This window comes from Apostichopus japonicus, chromosome 23 (genome assembly GCF_037975245.1).
Source record: "Apostichopus japonicus isolate 1M-3 chromosome 23, ASM3797524v1, whole genome shotgun sequence".
NCBI lineage: Eukaryota > Metazoa > Echinodermata > Holothuroidea > Aspidochirotida > Stichopodidae > Apostichopus > Apostichopus japonicus.
In genome coordinates this window covers 17143426-17165923 of record NC_092583.1, presented here as the reverse complement: position 1 = coordinate 17165923, position 22498 = coordinate 17143426, and the positions used below count along the sequence as shown (strand labels likewise).

The window sequence follows — 22498 nt, the reverse complement described above, 5'->3', positions numbered from 1 at the left end:
TACGCTGCATTGTACAAATTGGATATGCATTATTGGTTTTAGTGTTACTCTGGTTCAGTAGAACTTTGCTTAATATAGTACAGTTGGGTATGTATAATAGTCAACTTCATATGTAGCACTGTACAGTGTTGTGGCATGAAGTGACCTTTAAATTCAGAAATAAAGTTCACGGTGTACCGGTAACGCTTCAAGGAACATGTTATTAAAATAGCTGGACAGTTTGCAAGAGCTTCCAATTAACACAAGCTTTACAGTAGGTGTGTGTCATTACAGTGTGAGCTTTAAATCAGCCGTGTGTTTGTAAGGAACGGTTATTGTAAACAAGCTCGGACAGAGACTGGTATGTTACTTTGTTGTGTTAATCTTACAACGGATTATACTTCAAATCTTTGCAACTATTTTAATTATCAAACCAAATATTAATTGATACACGTTCGACCAGCAGACAGACATGTAATCAACCGTTCTCAGTCAGGGAATAATTTAGTGATCGACTTTAATTGCGTATATATAGCACTTTTGAAGGCTCTGAACAATCCCCCTGCAAAATTCTATGGTTCCTGTGTACTTTTTGCACTATTGCACTTCATTTGTATAGCATTTTCCCATTTGCATAGCATTTCCCTATTTTGCATAGCATTTTCCCTATTTTGCATAGCATTTTCCCTATTTTGCATAGCATTTTCCTATTTTGCATAGCATTTTCCCTATTTTGCATAGCATTTTCCCTATTTTGCATAGCATTTTCCCTATTTTGCATAGCATTTCCCTATTTTGCATAGCATTTTCCCTGTCAGTAGATCATACATATATACTGTAGTATGTACTTAGTAAAGTGTGTACTCAGGTTCTATTTAAGTATGGTGACTTAATAGGAGACCCAAACACATTTGTCATCTTTAGGTTGATAAAGATCTTTGTTATAAATTCTGTAACCTCTAATTGTTATTTACAAGTCCTTCACTTTTCTATTTTTTTCCTCATTTTTGTTTCCTCATATTTGTTTCCTTATATTTGTTTCCCACCAGAGTGACGGCTTTGGGATCCACAGTGTCACCCCAAAAACAGTAAATACTGGATTGACGATATTTCATTGCGACTAGAATCTGATGCACCACAATGGCTGAGACAATAGCTACCTATGGGAGCACAGACAAGCCAGGTACAAAGGATTTTGTTATTAATTATGAGCCGTTTTAAGTCTTTGTTGAATGTAGTAAGTACAAGACTAATTATTAACTGAAAAGTAAATCCTAAATATTGCAAGACGAGAGGGAAAGGATTACAAAAGAAAAAAAACAACTTTCTATAAAATGCCAGAAAGTTTGTTGATTTATAGCAAGGGGAGCAGGTTGCCTATATATGACAACACAAATTTTTGCACAATGTATCTATTGTATCCTAGCAATGGAACAAGCTATCAAGCAATATTAAATAATGATAGTTACTCAGAAAGGTCTCAGAAATTGTCTGCATGCTGTCTCAAACAAAACAAAATAAACATATGAAACATTGGAGACATTGTTCTTGAACAATGTCAGGTAATTAGAATTGTCTGTAACTTACATGTGTTTTTAGTGTCCATTATGATGGTAATGAATACATGACTTGATAGGTAAGATTGGAACAACATATTCTGTAATAGTCTGTAAGCAAACTACTGTATCTAAGCGTAGCGCCACCATGAGTTGGCGCAAGGCGTACCAGAAAATTTTGGCTGAAAATGCTTCCCAGATCGCTGGAAATGGCACTTCCCAGGCCTTGTAAGTTGCATCTAAGCTTTTTTTATTTTGAAATTACTAGCAATAACATAAAAAAATACAACAAATATGCTCAAGGGGAGGGGGTGATCGCCCCCTTCCCCCTTACCCTTGGCTTCGTGCCCTCTCAAGATAAATGAATGAATGAGAATTCAAGCCATAGATAACTACTATATAGCAAAAGATGGTCCTACATAAACTAAAAGCCAACTCAGTCCTTGTATGGAAGTTTTCTGAATTTTAATGTTTTTACTTTATGACAATCTTACTGTCAGATGGATGGCAACCACAATTTGTATCAATATCACATGCTGTATGACAGTTACAAATTTACTAGGATGTAGTGTGATTCTTATTTGCAATTAAGGAATGAAAAGTGACTTCTTTTATTTATTTTTTTTAAAAATGATTCTTTTTTTCCCTTTAAACAGAGGTTAACGAGAGTGAAGTGCCAAAAATAAGCGGTAAAGGATGGGGCCGTGTGAAGGTAAGTTTGGAAAATATTGAAATGTTTATTTTAAACGATTAGTTGGTAAATGAATATTGTGGACTATCTATTTATTCCACATGCTTGCATGCAAGGAACCAGTCGTTTTGTCAATAGTTTTAGTGAACAAGTTGTATTTGAAGCCTTGGCTTGTCACACATATTACTTCTCACTGATTATAGATTCTACGATAATCAGTTCTCCAAATTCAATTTGACTGGTTATTAAAAGCCAGTGGATTTCTCCGTTTGCCAGTACTAAAGAAAAAAGGCTCTTGCATTTTACTGCCACTAGTTAAGAACATAAACACATGACAAATTGGTATAGTAACAATCGTCATTTGCAGAATCTCGCAGAATCCTCACAATTTCCTTACCTAAAACAGTCCCCGTAATATTACTGCTGCTGTCAGCAATGTTATTGGGCTGCTCTCATTTATAAGCATGAATATTAATTGATGAATAATTCAAACATCTGTACCTTCAGATCAAGCCTATGTGAAATGTTTTGAAATGTTTTTGTTTCATTGTTAGTTGTTTCTTCACAGAGGGGTTTGATCGCAATGTCCTGATATGCTATTCATCAATGCAACGTATTATTTATCTGTTTAATTAATAATTAATTATACTACACGTATAAAGTTTCCCACTTTTGTTTCACCTTCAGAAATTTGTCTCGGGGGAATCCAATTTCCCCAAAAGTGTCTTCTATATCATCGGTACAGAGTTTTGTGAAAGGTTCTCCTACTATGGTATGCGAGGTAAGTCTCTCATGGAGATGTGCCTTGGGGCCGGGGGGGTATCTCTACGTACCTTACTGTATATGCTGATACATATTCAACTAAATTCACCTGACCAGAAGGCTATCAGCTAGACCGGCCAGAAACCTCCCAACAGAAAGCAACTCAACACAACTGACATGACCTGTTTTCTGTTAATGGCCCAGTGTTCCTTTGAGTCATGTGACTTCTTCAGGATTGGTAACATTTGGTTGAAACTTGGCATTGGGTACTTGTGAGCTGCCTCACACTGCGGACTGCCGGTCTGGGAATACTGCAACAAATTAAAATTGGCTAAATTTGGATGATTCATAGTCATAATGACACTTTATGACTATTCACGATGTTCCATGTTACAGTAGTGGAGTTGAGCTTGAAACTACATCGATGGTGTTGGACAGTAGTGGCATATCTGTAGTTGGAACAGATTTCCATTGAACTTGTTTTAGATCACCAAGGACATTGACCGATGACTGTAGAAGAAAATTTCACCTATTTTATAAATGATGACAGTATCCAACAATTAAAAGATGACTCCATCTATATCAGTTAAGCTTTAGTCAGTTTTAGTGGTCATATGGCCAGTGCTATGGCCGAGTGAATAAAGGTGGTGGCATTTGAAGAAATGAGGCTAAGCAATCGGGAAGTTCAGGGCCCATACCTGGCCAGGTCATAGTAAGGTGGGTTTTTCATCCAAGAGCAATCTATGGTTCTCCCATCAGAAAAGATTCCAAATTTGAATTAAAATGTTGAATTGGATGAAAGTTGTAGTCCAAAAGGCCTTGAGGGCTTCTCCCACATTCCTGGTCACTTAAGCGTCCTAAAAATTACTGCCTGATTAATATGATGATTATTATGATTATTATCATGATTATTATGATTGTTATTATTATGATGATTATATGATTATTATTATTATTATTATTATCATTATTATTATGATGACTTTTATTATTATGATGATGATTATTATGATTATTTTTATTATGATTATTATTATTATTATTATTATGATTATTATTTATTATTTATGATTATTAATATTATGATTATGATGATGATGATTATTATGATTATTATTATTATTATTATTATCATTATTATTATTATGATTATTATTATTATTATTATTATTATTATTTATTATGATTAATATTATGATTATGATGATGGTTATTATGATTATTATTATAGTACTACAGCATATAAGTTTATAATCCTGCCAACCTTCATGTTTTATCATATATATCTCTTTGGTTTTCTTTTTCCATAACAGCTGTCTTGGTGCTTTATCTTACTAATGTGTTACTCCTTGAGGACAGTCGTGCCACGGCTCTCTACCATATATTCATCATGCTGTGTTACTTTACTCCCATGTTTGGAGCTATGATTGCTGATGGACTGCTTGGGAAATACAGGTTTTATGCTAATTATGCTGAATATTCAGGTTTTATGCTAATTATGCTGAATAGTCCAATTAACTCTCTGTGATGCATGACCTTTGCAAGAAGAAATGCTTCATTAGAGCTTGTTGCAATATCTGTAATGGTTCACAGCTGATTTCATAAAATAATTGACAGTCTGTCGTGAAGGTTTAGTATTGTTTTAATAATGTTATCAAAGGAGCAGTTGTCATGTGACTTGAAGAACATGGTCTCATCATTTTCTTGTTGCTGAGAGGCATGGTTGATTTCATCAAAACAATCACCCATTTCCTTTAATTTGTCAGAAGTGTTAACAATCGAAATTAAAGTTGGTATAATCAAAGTCACATATAGTAGGTTAGGCTAGGTATCTCTGTTGTGAAAGTATGTTAGGATTCTTTAAATCAGCAGACTTTGTCAAGATTTACATCATCTGTTATGATAGTAATGTAACACAGCCATGTGATAGTTTGCTGTTGAGGCACATATGATGGTAAGAGAAGTCAATCTGGTCAATGCATCGGTCAACCAGCATGGCTATAGGGATATTATCACCCTTAGAAACAGTTATGGAATGTACTGCAGTGTTAAACATAGAATTCCTTCAACTAGTTGCTTATGGACACTTCTCAAAAGTTACTAACTTAGTTATATCATTTGAAATTCCTATATCAATCCTTTTTGTGGAAATCTTGTTATACTTGGCATGTGCATGAATCATATTGAAAAGAAGTTTATTGCTTAACTTGGAGGTTTAAGGGTCATCTGAGGTCACCAGATGTCAAACACTGAACACCTTGTAAACATTATATCTCAAGTTATGAAGTATGGAGATTTTTTATAAATTGCATGCGGATGCGTTATGTTGAATAGAAAAACTCAATTGCATTTGGTAGAGGTCAAAGGTCATCTGGGTCACCAGCAGTCAATCTCTGAAAACCATTTAAACATGATACCGTATCTCATTGTAGAAGATCAGGACTTTTATATTATCATAGCTGTTTCTGGTGAATAAGCTGAAGTCTATTGCAATGAAGTAATCAAAACTTATGATTTACTAATACTATATTTCTTTCCTTCAGGACTATCATGTACATATCATTACTATATATGGCTGGGAATATCGTGATGTGTCTGTCTGCTTTGCCACCCCAGACTACCGGACAACCAGAATTGTGAGTATTCTTTGTTTGTCTACGTCTGGACAAATTGAAGGCTTGCTTGTTAATCCTCAGGTCATTTGTCTAAATCCTATTCTAGCTTGAAACTTTTCCTTTCGCAAAGGGATATTGGACGACCTCAAAATGGGTGACAAGTTGGTTCAGAAGCTATGTTGAGATGATATGCAAACTTGGAAGACAGATGTTGTTTAGAAGCTGGTACATGTGGGCATAAATATTATGATATTGGGTGATGACTTAAAGCACTTTAATATTCCACTAAGCAAGGAACCATAGTGCCCATTGGGCTCTTGTTATTTCTTGATGGTGAGAGATATTTTTTTCTTCTAGAGTGGAATGTGAGTATGCTGGGCTTGACAAGCACCTGGGGTAATTTTGTATCAGTAGAGGGTTATTTCAGATTTTGTTTGAAATATCACTATGGTTACTGAACAATATCTTCCACTCAATCCATATGATTTTCCTTTTATTGAATGATCTAAGTGGAGTCCTTGAACTAATGCTAAGTTAAAGGCATAGCTTTGCAGAAATGGTACTTGCAGCCCTATTAATGGGCCGCTTTGTATTCTAGGCTTCTACAAATTACAAGAAGTTACTGTAACAAATCTTAGTTTTGTTTTACTTTCAACTTTGCACAACTTTTTTATACATCTGGCAAGTTTTTGGTTGTACGAATAAATGATATTTTCTGTGCTCTTTTCAACAGAATTGGGCCATTAGTAGGACTAATACTGATTGGCTTTGGCACAGGTGGGATTAAGCCGTGTGTATCTGCATTTGGTGGAGATCAATTTTCCAGTGATCAGGTAATTTTAAGAAATATGATTTTTCTGTCTTTTGTAAACGTTTGACTAAAATGCTATTGTGGTTTGATTTTTCCCATATTTTATGCATATTTTAGGTAATTTTTGAGAGGTGATATCAGTAGTCTTTGCAAGGCAAAGGAAAACTGATCCTTAGTAAGAAACGGACAGAAAACTTGGAAATGATGCATAGTACGAAACTCATTATTTTGAAGTAGGTAATTGCTTTGTATTCACTAATTGCTTCCATGAAACAAAATGATTTGATAGCTATATTTCCATTTTATTCCCGTCACAGGCCAAATCCCTTCAGCAGTTCTTCTCTGTGTTCTATTTTGCCATCAATGCTGGCAGTGTCCTCTCTACCTTCATCACTCCAGTGTTCCGTCATGACGTCCAGTGCTTCGATCATGACTGCTATGCCTTGGCATTTGGTGTTCCTGCTGTACTTATGTTTGTTGCTGTATGTAAGTATAGTGCAAGCGGTTGAATCCCACTGCTGTGACCAATTATATACTTAAATGTTATTAAATCCCACTGCTGTAACCAGTTGTACACTTATATGTTAGTCCTTACAGGCAGAACTAAATCCCACTGCTGTGACCAGTTGTTTACTTATATGTTAGTCCTTGCAGGCAGAACTAAATCCCACTGCTGTGACCAGTTGTATACTTAAATGTTGTCCTTACAGGCAGAACTAATCCCAATGCTGTAACCAGTTGTACATTGATATGTTAGTCCTTACAGGCAGAACTAAATCCCACTGCTGTAACCAGTTGTACACTTATATGTTAGTCCTTACAGGCAGAACTAAATCCCACTGCTGTAACCAGTTGCACACTGATATGTTAGTCCTTACAGGCAGAACTAAATCCCACTGCTGTAACCAGTTGTATACTTAAATATGTTAGTGAGGCAGAACTAAAATACCATTATATAAAAGCATGGGAATGTGCTGGCACTTTCTCGTATCTGTTCACACATTCTATTGGTCTCAAGGTTGGTATATTATATTGTCTAAATTTGTTCATAATTTTGGAGTAATTTTCTCATACTGGGGAGACCTTGAACAATCAACAACTCACCAGGGTCTGTCCTCTATCAGTCATCCCACAGTTAATGCTAATTTATGTAAATGAGTATTATTCATCTAGTCAAAGAAGTGATTAGGAATAATGTATAACGATGGATGTGTGTATAATGAACTACCAGCCTAACAAACTTGATGAGTCAAAAATAAACAGTTTAGTATTATCATTTATCATTGTCATTATCTATTAATTGTCAATTAATGCCCAGTTTCCACTGTATTCACTTGACAGCTCTTAAAATTAACTACCTGCTTCATAGTATCATTCAAAAATTACAATAAATTATTCTTCTCAAAGTTGTCTTTTACAAAGTTGAAGAGGACTGTGATTTTGTTGTTTGGTTGGGTTATCCCTCTGATTGTATGTCTCACCTGAGATAATTATGAATACATTGCTGTGAAAAGTCAATATCATGGAACAGTTTTAATGGATAGCTAACACTCCTAAATAGTCTTCTGTTTGTAAGTAGTTTTTTTTCAGAATTTCACTAAATGTCTTATTTCCAAGGGAACAGCCTATTTTTGGCATTCATCATAGGATGTAAATTATTCAGCAATGTTGGTTTTAATATTCATTGCTCTCTTCTCAAAAGCTTTATTGCAGGGAAAGTTAACAGGGTGGCAAACCTTCAACTCTCCGTAATAAAAGAATACTGCTTAGATGTTTTATATATTTCTATTGAATTGTATTATTGGAACATTAAATATATTTTTGGTTGCTCAAATCAATATGCGCCTAATTACATGCCTCCTTCATATTCTGGGAGCTAAGTGTAATAGTCATAAATTAACAGTTTAACCTTTGTTCAGGTGAAGTAATTTAAAATTTAGTACTTTCAGTCCAAATATTAGACTAAATAAAGGAATTTACTGATGGGACTGCTTTTAACTCCTTCCCTTGGAATTCAAATATCTTTGATTATTGTTTTACTTTATAAACACATTTTTTTTTCAACTACTGCAGGTGTTTTCTTTGCTGGTCGTACATCCTATAAAGTTTTCCCTCCTAGCGGTAATGTGGTTTGGGTCGTGATAAAAGCATCAGCAGTAAGTCAAACAACTATTCCGTTTTCTTCCTCTCGGTTTGGGTATTTTCTCATGTTCAGTATAGATATGATAAACATGTGAAATTTTTACCTCTATAGCAGGGATTTCCAAATAATTTTCAGTAAGGGGCAGAAAGAAACATTGGTTGGGAGCAAGAGAGAAAATAAAATAAAATCCTTGTAGGATGCTGAGGCCTAAAGGTCATAAGGGAACCTGCATACCCTTGTAGTGCAAGCTTGTGGTCTGGATTTGTTTATTTAGACCAGATTGAAGTCTTTTTGCCGGCCGGACTAGGCCCCTGGGCTGTCTGTTATTGAAAATTCCTGCTCTATGATGGGATGGAAATTTGATATTGACTAAAGACCATTTGAAAATAATGTCAGTACACTGTGGAGAATTCAACCAGCTTGTTTAAATTAATTAAACATGTTATGAGGGTATCTTTAAATTGAAATAATTATGATTAGAGATAACTGCATGATCATGATATGCATGGCTTACATGTACTATCTGACAACTAAGTGTTTTGAGGTATTCGGTCAAAGAGGATAAGAGTATGCTAGTGATCTGTTGTGAGTGGTTCGAAGTGATAGTCTAGACTAGTCTAGATTCTAGATTAGTCTAGATTCTAGATTAAGAGTTCTTCATCCTCAAAGATCAGTGGAACAGTGAGGTTTGTAATTGCTGACCAGTGAATGCCAAACATCAATTCAAATAATTTTAAGGTGGTTGGTCAAATTTAATAAATGGGTGGTTCTCATCTGGTGTAAGGGGCTAAAATTAGAAGTTTAGGGCAGTGGGTTTGCCTTATAAAAACACTTTCACATTCAAAGGTATACAGATAGCCACTGTCAACAATGTCAATTCTACATTTTATTACAACTTAAATCATTTTGAGTTGGTTGGGGGTCAAAGTCAATAAACGGGTGGTTCTCACCTGGTGTAAGGGGTAAAATTAGAAGTTTACGGTAGTGGGTTTAGGGAAGAAATTGGTGTATGTTGGGTTAATGTGTGGCAGGTTCCTGCTAGTTAGTAAATACTTCCTTTGCAATAATTTCTGGTGGTTTGACCATTTGTGAATTTCAGTCCCTGTTCAAATTGTGCTGGTGCAAATATTTTCTTCTTTTGGAACAACTTTTTTTTGAAGTGTGAATTTTGCTTTTTTGAGTTTTAAAATGATTTTTTGGTTGAATTTTGTTGATAAACAAATCTAAATATCCACTTGCTTTCAATGTTATATTGTTGCGTTCCAGTGTGCACTTTACAAGAAGATCTCTGTTAAGTCCGGTGAATCCAAACAGCATTGGTTAGACTGGGCTGGAGATGAATTTGACGTAAGTCCACCGCATCTTCTATCATGTCATAGCCAAAAATATAATTCATAACAACAATACTAGCAAAAGGATTTTTTATGTAAAAACTGTAACAAAGAATTTTTTTTTTTTCCTTTTTTTATCTTAGATATCAAAGAAAACTGAAATTTAGGTGCAGTCCCTATTTGCAGATATGAAGTTATATTTCAGTAGTTTTGATTTTTTGATCTGATTATTTGCTGGCAAGCCATTTAGTTATGAAGGCACCATGTAATTGTTTCAGGTTCTCTATGTAATCACTAGATAGAAATGTAGCTTCTTATAGCAGTGAGGATAAATCAGTATTGGATATGGATTAGATATAGATTAGATATAGATTAGATATAGATTGGATATAGGTATAGATGTGGACAGGGTAAAGACATATAGTAATGTGTATGAATTGTGTGTGGCAGGTAACTTCATAATGCACTATATATACAACTGAACTGTTTCTGAAATTTTCTTCTCTATTCTTCCTTCCTTCCAACTTCAAGTGCATTTCCTCTACCCTTTGCCCTCCTCGTCTGCCAAAGTCCTCTTCAAAACCTTCTCTCATAAAACTTGTTTGCCTCCCTCCCAAGTTTGCTCCTTGTTTTCCCCATTTCAGTCGAATGTATTACAGGACATAAAGGATCTATACCACGTTTTGAAGATGTACATCTTGCTTCCATTCTTCTGGGCGCTATTTGACCAGCAGGGGTCCCGATGGACTCTTCAGGCAGAACACATGGATGGTAACCTGGTGAGTCTTTCATAGCTTTTAAAGAAAGCAACCTTTCAGTCACTACCTCTCCCTCCCCACCTCGACCCACACCCCACCTCGACCCAAACCCCGGCCCATACCCCACCTCGGCCCATACTGGTATTTAAAGGTGCTGTGAGTTACATGATGAAAGATTGGAAAACATTTCCTTGCCTTACACTTTTTTGAATCATCATGAAAATGAACTGTGTTTTTGGAACACAAGTATTTAAAATTTGTCATGCATATTGATGCTTGCATTGTCATGCAAATTTGTTCAATCATAGTTTATTTTTTACCAACAGGGATTTTATACCATCAAGCCTGATCAAATGCAGGTAAGTGGATTTTGATAATTTATTTTTATTTGAGGTATAATGAGCGGAAGGCTCCATATTGATGTAGAAAATTTGTGTCCCTCAAATTTAATGTTGTGTACTATTATTGTAATGTGTTTGAAAAGTTTTGAATTTGAATGTTTTTGCAATTAATTTTTTTCAGGTAGGTTTAATATTGTAAGGCGCATTTCGACAAAGTTGACACAAAATCCATTAACGGTTGGCAGAAGGCGAAAGGAAAATCGTGAAATCAAAGCATTTGTCTTTTGCAGCTTGGATAAAATGTTGAAAAATACTCTAAATGCTATTTTTATTTCATATACTTAATTGCATATTGTAGTACCTTGATTATGGAGAGATCTGTTAGGAACTGAGTATAGTTATTAACCCTGTGTTTTCTTTGCTCGTATTCAGGTGATGAATCCGGTATTAATCATCATCATGATCCCCCTCTTTGAAGGGGCCATTTACCCGCTCATGAACAGACTAAACGTTCCCACACGCCCTCTTGCCAGAATGTGTACCGGCATGCTCCTAGGAGGTCTGGCCTTTGTACTAGCTGGAGTCATACAACTGAGGATAGAGGTTGGTGCCAATTTTTTTCAGAGGATCATTGGGTTTAATTCGATGACAGTAATTCCATGACGTGGGATGAGGGAAGGGAAATGGTTGATTTGCTATGAAGGTGTCATGAATTTAATTCTTGTTTATTTTGTAGGGATCAGAAATACTTGCACCAGGAGACGAACAAGCGGCTGTTAAATTTATAAACACATCTCCATGCCCTATCGGAGTGGAGTCTTCCATTTTTAATGGACCTATTCAATATGCGAATGTAAGTACAGTTTTATAACTAAATAGCCAGGTCAGAGTATCCATGTGACCCTATCTACCTGTCTGTCTGTCTGTCTGTCTAGATCTATCCGTCTGATGATATTATATCTGTATATTATATCATATCTATATATTTTATGATATTATATCTATATCTATATATATTATATTATATCTATATATTATATACTATATTATATCTATATATTATATCTGTATGATAATATTACGACAACGATGGGTAGAATTACTGAGTAAGGAATTAAATTATAGACATACATATCGCCATATAGACATACTTCTACGTATAAATAGAGACAAATTCTGTATCGGAGCTTATTTTAAATTATCATTATTCTATGACTGTGTTCACTAACTAGCTTTACAAACTTACTCTCCAGGATACAGAGCATTTTACAGTCCCAGAGGGTGACTATGACGTCAGGTTTGATTCTTCCTACTGCCCAGTGATCAAGCCGAGCCGTTCATTGACCATTACCTTGCAGAGTAAAGAAATAGCGTCGGTCATCATATATGCCAAAGATAATCGGCTCCAGTCTAGAACGGTGAGAATAACGATTTTGGAGGGGTGGGGGGGAGGGGGGCATATTGTATGACTTAGAGCTAACTGAAAATGGCATTTTAGGTCTTCTGCAAACCTATTATCGTGATTCTGTGGTGGTTCAAGTATTTTGTCTTGCATCTCTTTGATATAGGTCGCAGGAAAGCTGGATAAGGCCAAAAAAGGAAGAGCTCGTGTCAGGTGAGTTGATGCCGTTTCTCATAGCACTTTAATAATTGGAACGAATGAGGCGTTCCGGGACCATTCACAGTCAGTTCTGACTGTCCCTTATTTTCCTGTGTTGTTTTCCTCCAGTTTCCGGCACTAGCCAAAGAACTACCATTCTGAAAATTATTTTGAAATATTTTGATACCATTTCCTGTTTTCATCTCCTCCTCCTCTATAGTGTTGGAAACTTTGCAGAGTTGCTAAGCGATGTAGATAACTTAAATGTGACGTTAAGAAAGAAGAAGGGAAAAGATTACCAGCTACAGGTTACTCCATTTAACACTTCAGAATTTGTAAGTGTGGAACCAGGAAGGTAAGATTGCATGTTAAGGTACCCTTACAATTACCATCCTCTTATAGTTACTTCACTTGCTTTATATCTTGATCATCACAATGGGCATACATGATTGCTAATTAGTTCCATCAGTGGAAACAGCAGAAAATAATCTCGCTTGATCGAATGTATCCAGATGCTTTCTCACTAAATTGGCCCCTTGCTAAACTCCCCCTATTGGCCCCTTGCTCAACTCCCCCTATTGGCCACTTGCTCAACTCCCCCTATTGGCCCCTTGCTCAACTCCCCCTATTGGCCCCTTGCTCAACTCCCCCTATTGGCCCCTTGCTCAACTCCCCCTATTAGCCCCTTGCTCAACTCCCCCTATTAGCCCCTTGCTCAACTCCCCCTATTGGCCCCTTGCTCAATTCCTCCTATTGGCCCTTTGCTCAACGCCCCCTATTGGCCCCTAGCTCTACTACCCCGATTGGCCTTGCAATAACAGTTTTTTCTCTACCTTGGCTCTGTGTGGAATAAACAAATTAATGTTGCTATAAGAATGTGATGGGTTTCCTTGGTACCTAATTACTTTTGAGCAGATTACAAATTGCCGCAGAAGATGTCCAAGATGTTGTATGATTTAAGAGGAGCCTTTATGATTTTATCATCCTCTGTCATGTTATAAATTCCCAAGTGTGCAGGATATCCTCATATCAGGGCATTAACAGGGTATTAAGTGGGCATTAACAGTCTCTATTTCTGTGAAACATTGAACTTTAGCAGTTCCATCAAACTCTTGACAAAACATGTTTTCTTTAAGTGGAATATTTGAAATTCTTGCCACAACTTTATCCGAACATGTGAATTATATGATATCTTGTTTTATTCCTTTCAAACAGGTACACTCTTACTACCCTGTCACCAAATTCATCTGAATATTCATTAGGGAGCTTCACAGCTGGGACTGGTGCAATATATAGAGTTATCCTACAACCAAGTGAGCTGCCGCTAGTTGACGTAAGGAAATCCTCTCTTCATTATGTAACCATCTTCTCTGCAAGATGACATGTTGATGTATTTAGTGGATAGTAAAACTCATATTTGTTCATTGTAGGTAAAGATGGTCGTGTACGTGGATGTGGAACCTAACAGTGTTAGTATGCTCTGGCAAATCCCACAATACCTTGTCATCACTGCTGGCGAAATACTCTTCTCCATTACTGGCTTGGAATTTTCATATTCCCAGGTGAGAGACCATGTAGGAATGTGAGGAACATTAACAGCTCAGTAAACATACCAATTGTATTACAATTTTATTGTTGTTGACAATTGACAATCATGGACGTTATATATGAACCTAAGAGACTGACTTCTGTCAGCTTGCGGCTTTGATAAGCCAAGGAGGCTTCTTCGCGAGTTCCAGCTTGCAGGAGGATCTAAAATACATTACATTTCAAGGACAAATAAATAAACTAGATTATAAAAGGAAGGTATTGAGGTGAAAGGAAAATTCCGGAAGCAGCTAATATAATTGTAATTTTGGCTGTTTCAGGGTTGCTGATGTTGTATATATTTATATTTACAGTGAGAATAGCTTCATTATATAATTTTTATGTTTAATAGGCTCCTGCTACTATGAAGTCTTGTGTCCAGGCTGCTTGGTTAATGACAGTTGCAATCGGTAACTTGATCATCGTTATCATCGCAGAGGCCAAGTTCTTTACCAGCCAGGTTTGTACCTAAAACAAAACTTACTTTGCAAGCTTTTTCTTGAATGATTTCTGTTTTTACTGGAAATGTGATTGACACTGTACTTGACATTTCAACTGTCATTTGTTGTTCCTACTGGTCGAAACCAAAATGTTTCCCGATAGAATAATAAAGTCACCTTCTGTATATTGGTGCAAAATGCACAATCATTAGACAATCCAGTCAGAATCTATATTCACACTGCCTGTCTGTACTGTCCCTATATGTTGTTCAAAGTGTATATTACAAATGATAATAATTAATAATTAATAATCATAACACTTATATGGTGCTCATTGTTGCACGTAAACATACATTCAATGACACCTTACAAAATTACAGCCCCGGTCATTGGTAACTTGACACACCTACACACCAAAGTGTGCACAATTCAGTCAATCTCTCCTGGGGCACCACAGTGCACCACAGCCACGTGTCCCCCGGGGGACTTCCCATAGGGTGCAGCAACAAACCAGCGCACGCAACTATATTTACAAATTACCTTGCAGGTCCCCATTTATACACCTGGGTGAAGAGAGGCAATGAAGATTAAGCGCCTTGCCCAAGGACACAACGCAATAATCTGGCCAGGGCTCGAACCTGTAATCCTTAGATCACAAGTCCACTGCCTTAACCACTTGACCACAACGCCCTCACAATGATCCCCACCATTTGCTAATTACCTGTACCTGTTTAAACAAATGAAAATCAGCCATCCTCCTTCTGCCATGCCTGTTTCTCTTTCACCACTTCTCGTTTCTACCAAACAGGCAGCAGAATTCTTCCTGTTCGCAGCTTTGATGGGAGTGGTGATCCTTCTCTTTACCGTCATGGCATATTTCTATTCCTACATTACCCCCTCGTCCTTCAAGGAAGACCAGATGGGAGATGTCACCCAGTTAATATCCAAACCAGGAGATGAGACGACCCCTCTGGGAGGAGAAATGGAAGAATTACCAGGTGATACAGAAGGCCAGCAGGGGTTATAACGCACATGAACTTTGACCCTCATTAGCTCATTAATGTGTAGTACAAAATGTGGTATTCTAATGCTGCTGCTTATTCATCATTCCACCATGCTTCCTTACATTTCAACAAAGGTCACAGATAAATATGAACATTCTGACACTCATTTTGAGTAGTGTCCCCAACTGCTGTTCGTTCCACCATAGGAGGTACAATACTCCTCAGTTGTCTGTACACAGTCTATACTTGTCTATACATTGCATGTCATTCACCAACCTTTCCAACGGACTGACTTGATGAAACATCATCAAGATAAAAGAAACAGTAACAGCCTTGATGTAAACAGACTGGTTGAGATAAGGTCAAGGAGTCCAGGCTTTTGTCTTGGCTTACTTTTCTCAATTGACCACAAACCATAAAGGCTACGCCTTACATTATCAATAGTGGCGACAATGATCTGTAAGAAAGTCAACATGGCTATAAGACAATTGTTAGGGTCTTAAGTATAGTTAAATGCTTGCTAGCATATTTTAGCATTTCTTATGATCTAGTGTGCAAGTAATACTACATGCTAATTCAATGAATTGACAATAAAAACATGCAGTTGTAGTCAGAACTTGGAACCATATTATGCATAAATTACTGAATGCCACTGTAGGCCTAAACCATCATATGTTCACTACCTGAAGCTATGGTATGATGGCTTTCTTTTTTACTGATTTTGTTGTTTGTTCTGTGGGTCCCTGCCAGTTGTAGACCTTGATCAACGGCTCTTCGTTGCTAGCAGGTACAGTTCTGCAAATCGCAAAGAGCTGCTGTCATAAATTTGACGAGGCATGGACTAGGCCTTTCAGACAGATCTACACAAAAGCTGCTTTGCTTGGATAAACACACAGTTGACACTGCAAGGAAAAATGAAAAATTTGAAAGTCAATTGTTTCATGCTTTTGAACAAGAAACACTGCAAAGTTGAATGCAAATGTACTTGATTTTATGTGTATTAAATGCTATTATAGTTTGATTATGCTTCTTACCTTCCACCAACTCATGGCTATGCTGCAATAAGTATATTCTTGCAACAAGGTTAAAAGGCTTCTAAATATTAAGATATCCATGCAACTTTTTTAGCAATGCATTTATATTCAAGCTATAACCTTGAGCTAAGAAACATAATTTAACGAGAACCGAGGCTCACCCGACTTGATTATTACTTTCATTATTTTATTCTGTTACTTATTTTATTTGTTTTATAACTGGAATAGTTGTTGCTTTAATTCACTGGAGAGCTATCAAAAATTTCTATTTAATCATTGGTATTCTGTAACCATGCTCTAAGCATACTTAGTATATTTTGCTTTGATATCAACAACAAAAAGAGGCTTGTGTTCAATATTTATTGTCATTGTTTAAATAGAATGGTACATTATAGTTATATTTTTGTGTATAAATTAGTCCATGTTGTTGTGTATAGATATTTTCTCTCTAAAGCTATATAGTTTGTCTATACATAGTCTGTGTGTTTTGAATTTTCCATTAATACTTGTGTTTCACCTAGTGATAAAAAAATGACCCAGATTTGCCAAAATTTTAAATCTTTTCTTTTTATAGACATTCTATTGTAGGCGTTATTACTACTTAACAAAAAGTTAATGAATGCTGTTAATGGAGTACTTAGTTAAGTAAATGGAGGGGGGAAAGAGGTCATTATACTCCTATCATCCATTAAAGAGATGTATTTATACACAGAAACATATTAATATTATACCTTACTGCCCTTGGAAATACTTTGTACTGCTCTAATCTGTGAGAAATTTTAACTGAGGCAGTTTCTAGTTGTCAGCATCCTTCACACTTCCATTTTAATATTAAACGAGGAGCTGAGACTGCAATGCTTGAGCAACAAAACACTACAGGTGACAAATCATGTGAAAGTTTTGTTTTAATTATGATTTTAGGTCAAATATGCGGGTAGAAATTTCCATATTATCTTTACATACCTGTTTATGAACCTGAATATATTGTAGCAGAAAAAGGTAGAAATATATATATCAATCAATAAATATTTGGCATGCTTTTAAAGGCAAAACCGTTATTTGTGTTGTGCTTGATATGTAAGTATGGCAGTATGATAATAATGGCAGTAATTGTGCAATGGGTAAGATGTTACATTAGTTGTATTGTAGTTACTATGTAAGTATGGAGAGAAATAAATGTGAAAAAAGCTAGTCAATCTTGAAAATGTAACACTTTTCTCTACTGGAATTATTATGTCCCACCATCCCCGCCCCCCCTCTCCTCCTACTCCACCAGTTCCCTCCTAGCCCACCAGTACCCTCCCACCCCACCAGTACCCTCCTACCACACCATTACCCTCCTACTCCCCCAATACCCCCTAGCCCACTAGTACCCTTCTACCCCACCAGTACCCTCCTACCCCACCAGTACCCTCCTACCCCACCAGTACCCTCCCACCCCACCAGTACCCTCCTACCACACCATTACCCTCCTACTCCCCCAATACCCCCTAGCCCACTAGTACCCTTCTACCCCACCAGTACCCTCCTACCCCACCAGTACCCTCCTACCCCACCAGTACCCTCCTACCCCACCAGTACCCTCCTACCCCACCAATACCCTCCTACCCCACCAGGACCCTCCTACCCCACCAGGACCCTCCTACCCATCAGTACCCTCCTACCCATCAGTTCCCTCCTACCCCCACCAGTACCCTCCTACCCCACCAGTACCCTCCTACCCCACCAATACCCTCCTACCCCACCAGGACCCTCCTACCCATCAGTACCCTCCTACCCATCAGTACCCTCCTACCCCACCAGTACCCTCCATCCCTTTAGCCTATGAATAATGGTAGCCATCATGAATGATTAATTATTTTCAATATCTTAGTAAATGCAAAGAATGCAATGATTACATCTCTCCCTCTAAAGGTCCAACATCTCCCTCTCTAGAGGTCCAACATCTCCCCTCTAGAGCTCCAACATCATTTCCTGTCCTCTCTCCACTCAACCTTGAGACAGCAAAATATGGTTAGGCCTACCTCAATGAAAATGGTCAATCTGTAAAGTGGTAACAGCACATTTCACTTTAGATGTAAACAGTGGACAAAGACTGCGTAACTTAGCATGATGACGACCAGCTCTGATGTACGGTTGAGGCTTCCGTAGAGTTTTGTCATTCTGTTCTACATGCCAAGAGAACGGAAGCTAGGACAGATGTTACGGAGAACGTTCGATAACTACTGTCAGGCATATTGGCTCTCTCATCGATCGTTAGCTCGAAAATCTGGTGGAAAGTATTTCGTGGGAATCTCTCAGGTTGAATTGCCCAATATTGTTGTTCACACGTGGATTAGAATTGGCAGTCTGAATGAATCTTGAGTACTTTTTTTTGGGTGGATAAACAACTTATCGAAACAGTTTGGCATTGTGCGAGGAAGGCAATTCAGTACTAAGTGAATGTTTATTTGAAGTATGTGCCTTAATGTGCGATGGACATTTATATTGGCACCAGCGATATAGAAGTTATGTAGGGTCCTAACATTTTCTGGCGGGAATTGCTGTACGAGACAAAGTTTTCCGGCTACGCATTCATTATATATAGAGAGAATTGCTTTGTTTCTGTTGCAACATTTGGGAATTAAAAGCTATACCTGCCTATGGAACTCACGACCATTTGGTTTCGTAGTACTGTTTCATTTTGATTTCATTTTCGTAAAACGAGTAAGCCCTAAAAAGCATTCAAAAGGTGTTTTATTAGGGATCTGAACATTCCGCGATAAAGGACTCAAACTTTAAATCGTAGGAAAGAACTAAATTATTGACTTGAAATATGGAAGTCAGGCTTGTATTAAATGGAATTTGGACCGTGATCGGAATACACATGCTGCAATTAGTATCACACGGTAAGTAATTTTGGGTTATTATATTTTTTAAATAAAGGCTATTTAATGAAGCTTGTCCATTCCGTTGGCTAAAAGAATGGTTGATACACAGAGATAAGACAATGAGCGACAGGTATACTAAGCATCGAGTTTCAGGTGGATTATAGCAGGGGTGTGGTCCTGAGGTCGTAAAGGCAGTTACATTATCTTCATTTCCCACCAAATTCAGGCAAGTAATCTTCACTATCTTTCTGTATGTAAATATAAAAATGATAAATTCAACAAGCTACATAATATTTGAAACGAATCTTTCCACGCATGAATAAACAATCACTGAACATCACCGACCAGTAACAGGAATGTCAAAGTGTTATATTTAATGGTTTAAAAAGAAGGACGGTTTTGTTTCAGCCGTGCCATAAAGTTATTAAAATCAATCAAGTTTTACCACACACTGTGCAAAGACAGAATATAAACGAACTATTACCTGAAATCCCGGTCATTGCCTGCCATTGGTCTGTTTAAAAACGGGTAACGCTTTAGCTCTTAAACGTTGTGTAACTAAAAAAAAAGACTTGCAGTATGAGTATCCAGACTTGCAGTATGAGTATACAGACTTGCAATATGAATATACAGACTTGCAGTATGAGTATACAGACTTGCAGTATGAGTATACAGACTTGCAGTATGAGTATACAGACTTGCAGTATGAATATACAGACTCGCAGTATGAGTATACAGACTCGCAGTATGATATATTCAGACTTGCAGTATGAGTATACAGACTCACAGTATGAATATACAGACTCGCAGTATGAGTATACAGACTTGCAGTATGTGTATACAGACTTGCAGTATGAGTATACAGTCTTGCAGTATGATATATTCAGACTTGCAGTATGAGTATACATACTTGCAGTATGACTATACATACTCACAGTATGAGTAAACAGACTTGCAGTATGAGTATACATACTTACAGTATGAGTAAACAGACGTGCAGTATGAGTATACAGACTTGCAGTATGAGTATACAGACTAGTAGTATGAGTATACAGACTCGCAGTATGAGTATACAGACTCGCAGTATGAGTATAAAGACTCGCAGTATGAGTATAAAGACTCGCAGTATGAGTATAAAGACTCGCAGTATGTGTATAAAGACTCGCAGTATGAGTATAAAGACTCGCAGTATGAGTATACAGACTAGTAGTATGAGTATACAGACTTGCAGTATGTATATATAGACATACAGTATGAGTATATACACTTGCAGTATGAGTGTATGAATATAGACTTGCAGACTTATGAATATACAGACTTGCAGTATAAGTATACATACTTGTATTATAAGTACAGCAGTGTCATAGTACGAGTACAGCAGTATGAATACGGGGTGAAGTACAAATCCTCTTGGTATGAGTTCGAGTATACCAGGGTTTAAGCGCGTGATACCAAAATACCGAGCCGAAGATTATATATCTATGAACACGAGTACATGGTAGGAATGAGAATACCAATAGGTGTACGGACACACGACTTGGATCAAGTAGACCGTTTCGTTTTTACACCTCTCACCCCCACCCCCCCCCCCCCCACAGTCCCTCACAGATTCTTCCCTAGCCCCAATTCGTTGACATCACACGTATCAATGTGTCAACGCATAATGCTATGCCTTCACCGCATCAAGGTATAAATTTGCATAATTATGTTTAGGAGATCTCTCCTCCTTTCTGCAATGGTAAGAGAGGACATTTTGAAATTGATGGTAAGAGAGAGTATTCTGAAATAAACTGATTTGTTTCCTTGGTGTGAACCGCAATGTTAAATGCCAGATGTTGAAAGCCTTAACTTTTCCTTTTACTCACTAATCTGTCATAAATGCCTGGAGCAAATTAATATGAAAACTATATCTGCTTTAATACACTGCCTGATAACTAATCAAATTATACTTCCTTTGAACTCATCCAAACCCTGGAGCACCCAAAAAAAACCAGAAATAAGAAGAAGAGCAAAAAGAATCCTACTGTGCAGTATATTTCTTTCTTATAATATAGATCTTGAATATCCGACCCTTGAAGTTACACAACTGCATATTAAGCACAGACGGATGTTTACAATATGCCACAGAGAATAGTATTGACATCTTAAGCTAGGTCGCCTCAAGATTTTATTGAAGATTTAAGCCCTTTTTGAAATATCACTGCTTGGGTCTCCTGGCTATTGTCAATCTTCTACTTTTATTTATTTGTTTTTATATTTATGATCAAATTGGTAAAAATTATAATATTTCAGATCTTGCAGCTATTGGTTAATGACCGGGCTTGGCAAACAAACTAGGTTGACATGTTACGGCACAGAGAAAGGTTGACCAGATCCTACGTAGAATTACTGAAAATAATGTAAAAGTAGTGAGTTTAGTTTGTTTTAATGAATTCATTTCATATTTACATATATTTACACAGATAGGTGCTTATTTTTGCTTCAAATGCTAAATTATCATAATTAAACTCTCTGATCGCTTCTTGCATATATTATGTAACAATATGGAAGACAAAAGGGTATGGGTTACGAAATTCTGGAAATGGACACATCAACAAGTTTTCGAGAATAAAAGTTCGTTTGGTGAAAACAAAATTCCAGTTAAGTATTTTTGTCAATTGCATTGTTATTTAGCTAATATCAGCTAAGTTGGTCAGAATTCGGCAAAGACCAATGCAAAAAGCATTGTTGGTACACCTTACTCTTATGTATAAGTCGTTTGTATCAGGGAGTTGTTATGGACAACTCCCTGTTTGTATACTCTTTTTCTCGCGTGCAAACTGTACATTCCTCAGAGTCCGTTTCTGCCTACTACGAATGTGCTTGCCCACTGTATTTTACATGCCCGAGGATCTGTCCGATACAAACCTATAGTATCAATCTAAAGCGTTGCCGCTGGCGTTTTCTGGGAAGTACAGCAAATAGATACGAGAAAAT

At 37.0% G+C, this 22498-nt stretch overlaps 2 protein-coding genes across 4 annotated transcripts in view; both read left to right on the top strand.

Annotated features, from left to right (window-relative positions):
- The window catches only part of LOC139964585 (solute carrier family 15 member 2-like), a 39959-nt gene extending 22116 nt beyond the window's left edge, over positions 1-17843 (top strand). For 2 of the 3 annotated variants that reach the window (XM_071966296.1, XM_071966294.1), the window contains exons 2-21: positions 1029-1162; positions 2192-2247; positions 2914-3007; positions 4302-4443; positions 5532-5624; positions 6337-6436; positions 6732-6900; positions 8488-8570; positions 9824-9904; positions 10533-10667; positions 10973-11005; positions 11420-11590; positions 11724-11840; positions 12241-12405; positions 12556-12602; positions 12808-12942; positions 13803-13920; positions 14018-14149; positions 14527-14634; positions 15423-17843. In XM_071966296.1, coding sequence (XP_071822397.1) covers positions 1120-1162; positions 2192-2247; positions 2914-3007; positions 4302-4443; positions 5532-5624; positions 6337-6436; positions 6732-6900; positions 8488-8570; positions 9824-9904; positions 10533-10667; positions 10973-11005; positions 11420-11590; positions 11724-11840; positions 12241-12405; positions 12556-12602; positions 12808-12942; positions 13803-13920; positions 14018-14149; positions 14527-14634; positions 15423-15641 — 2241 coding nt within the window. In that variant the 5' untranslated portion in view covers positions 1029-1119 and the 3' untranslated portion in view covers positions 15642-17843. Of the gene's footprint in view, positions 1-98; positions 341-1028; positions 1163-2191; positions 2248-2913; positions 3008-4301; positions 4444-5531; positions 5625-6336; positions 6437-6731; positions 6901-8487; positions 8571-9823; positions 9905-10532; positions 10668-10972; positions 11006-11419; positions 11591-11723; positions 11841-12240; positions 12406-12555; positions 12603-12807; positions 12943-13802; positions 13921-14017; positions 14150-14526; positions 14635-15422 lie in introns of those variants that run through there. The other variant, XM_071966295.1, reaches the window with a different exon arrangement.
- An 835-nt stretch (positions 17844-18678) lies between these two features.
- LOC139964588 (uncharacterized) overlaps positions 18679-22498 on the top strand; it is a 36199-nt gene continuing 32379 nt past the window's right edge. Inside the window, exon 1 of the mRNA XM_071966302.1 lies at positions 18679-19540. Within this exon, the coding sequence (XP_071822403.1) occupies positions 19468-19540 (73 nt within the window). The 5' untranslated portion in view covers positions 18679-19467. The remainder of the gene's footprint in view (positions 19541-22498) is intronic.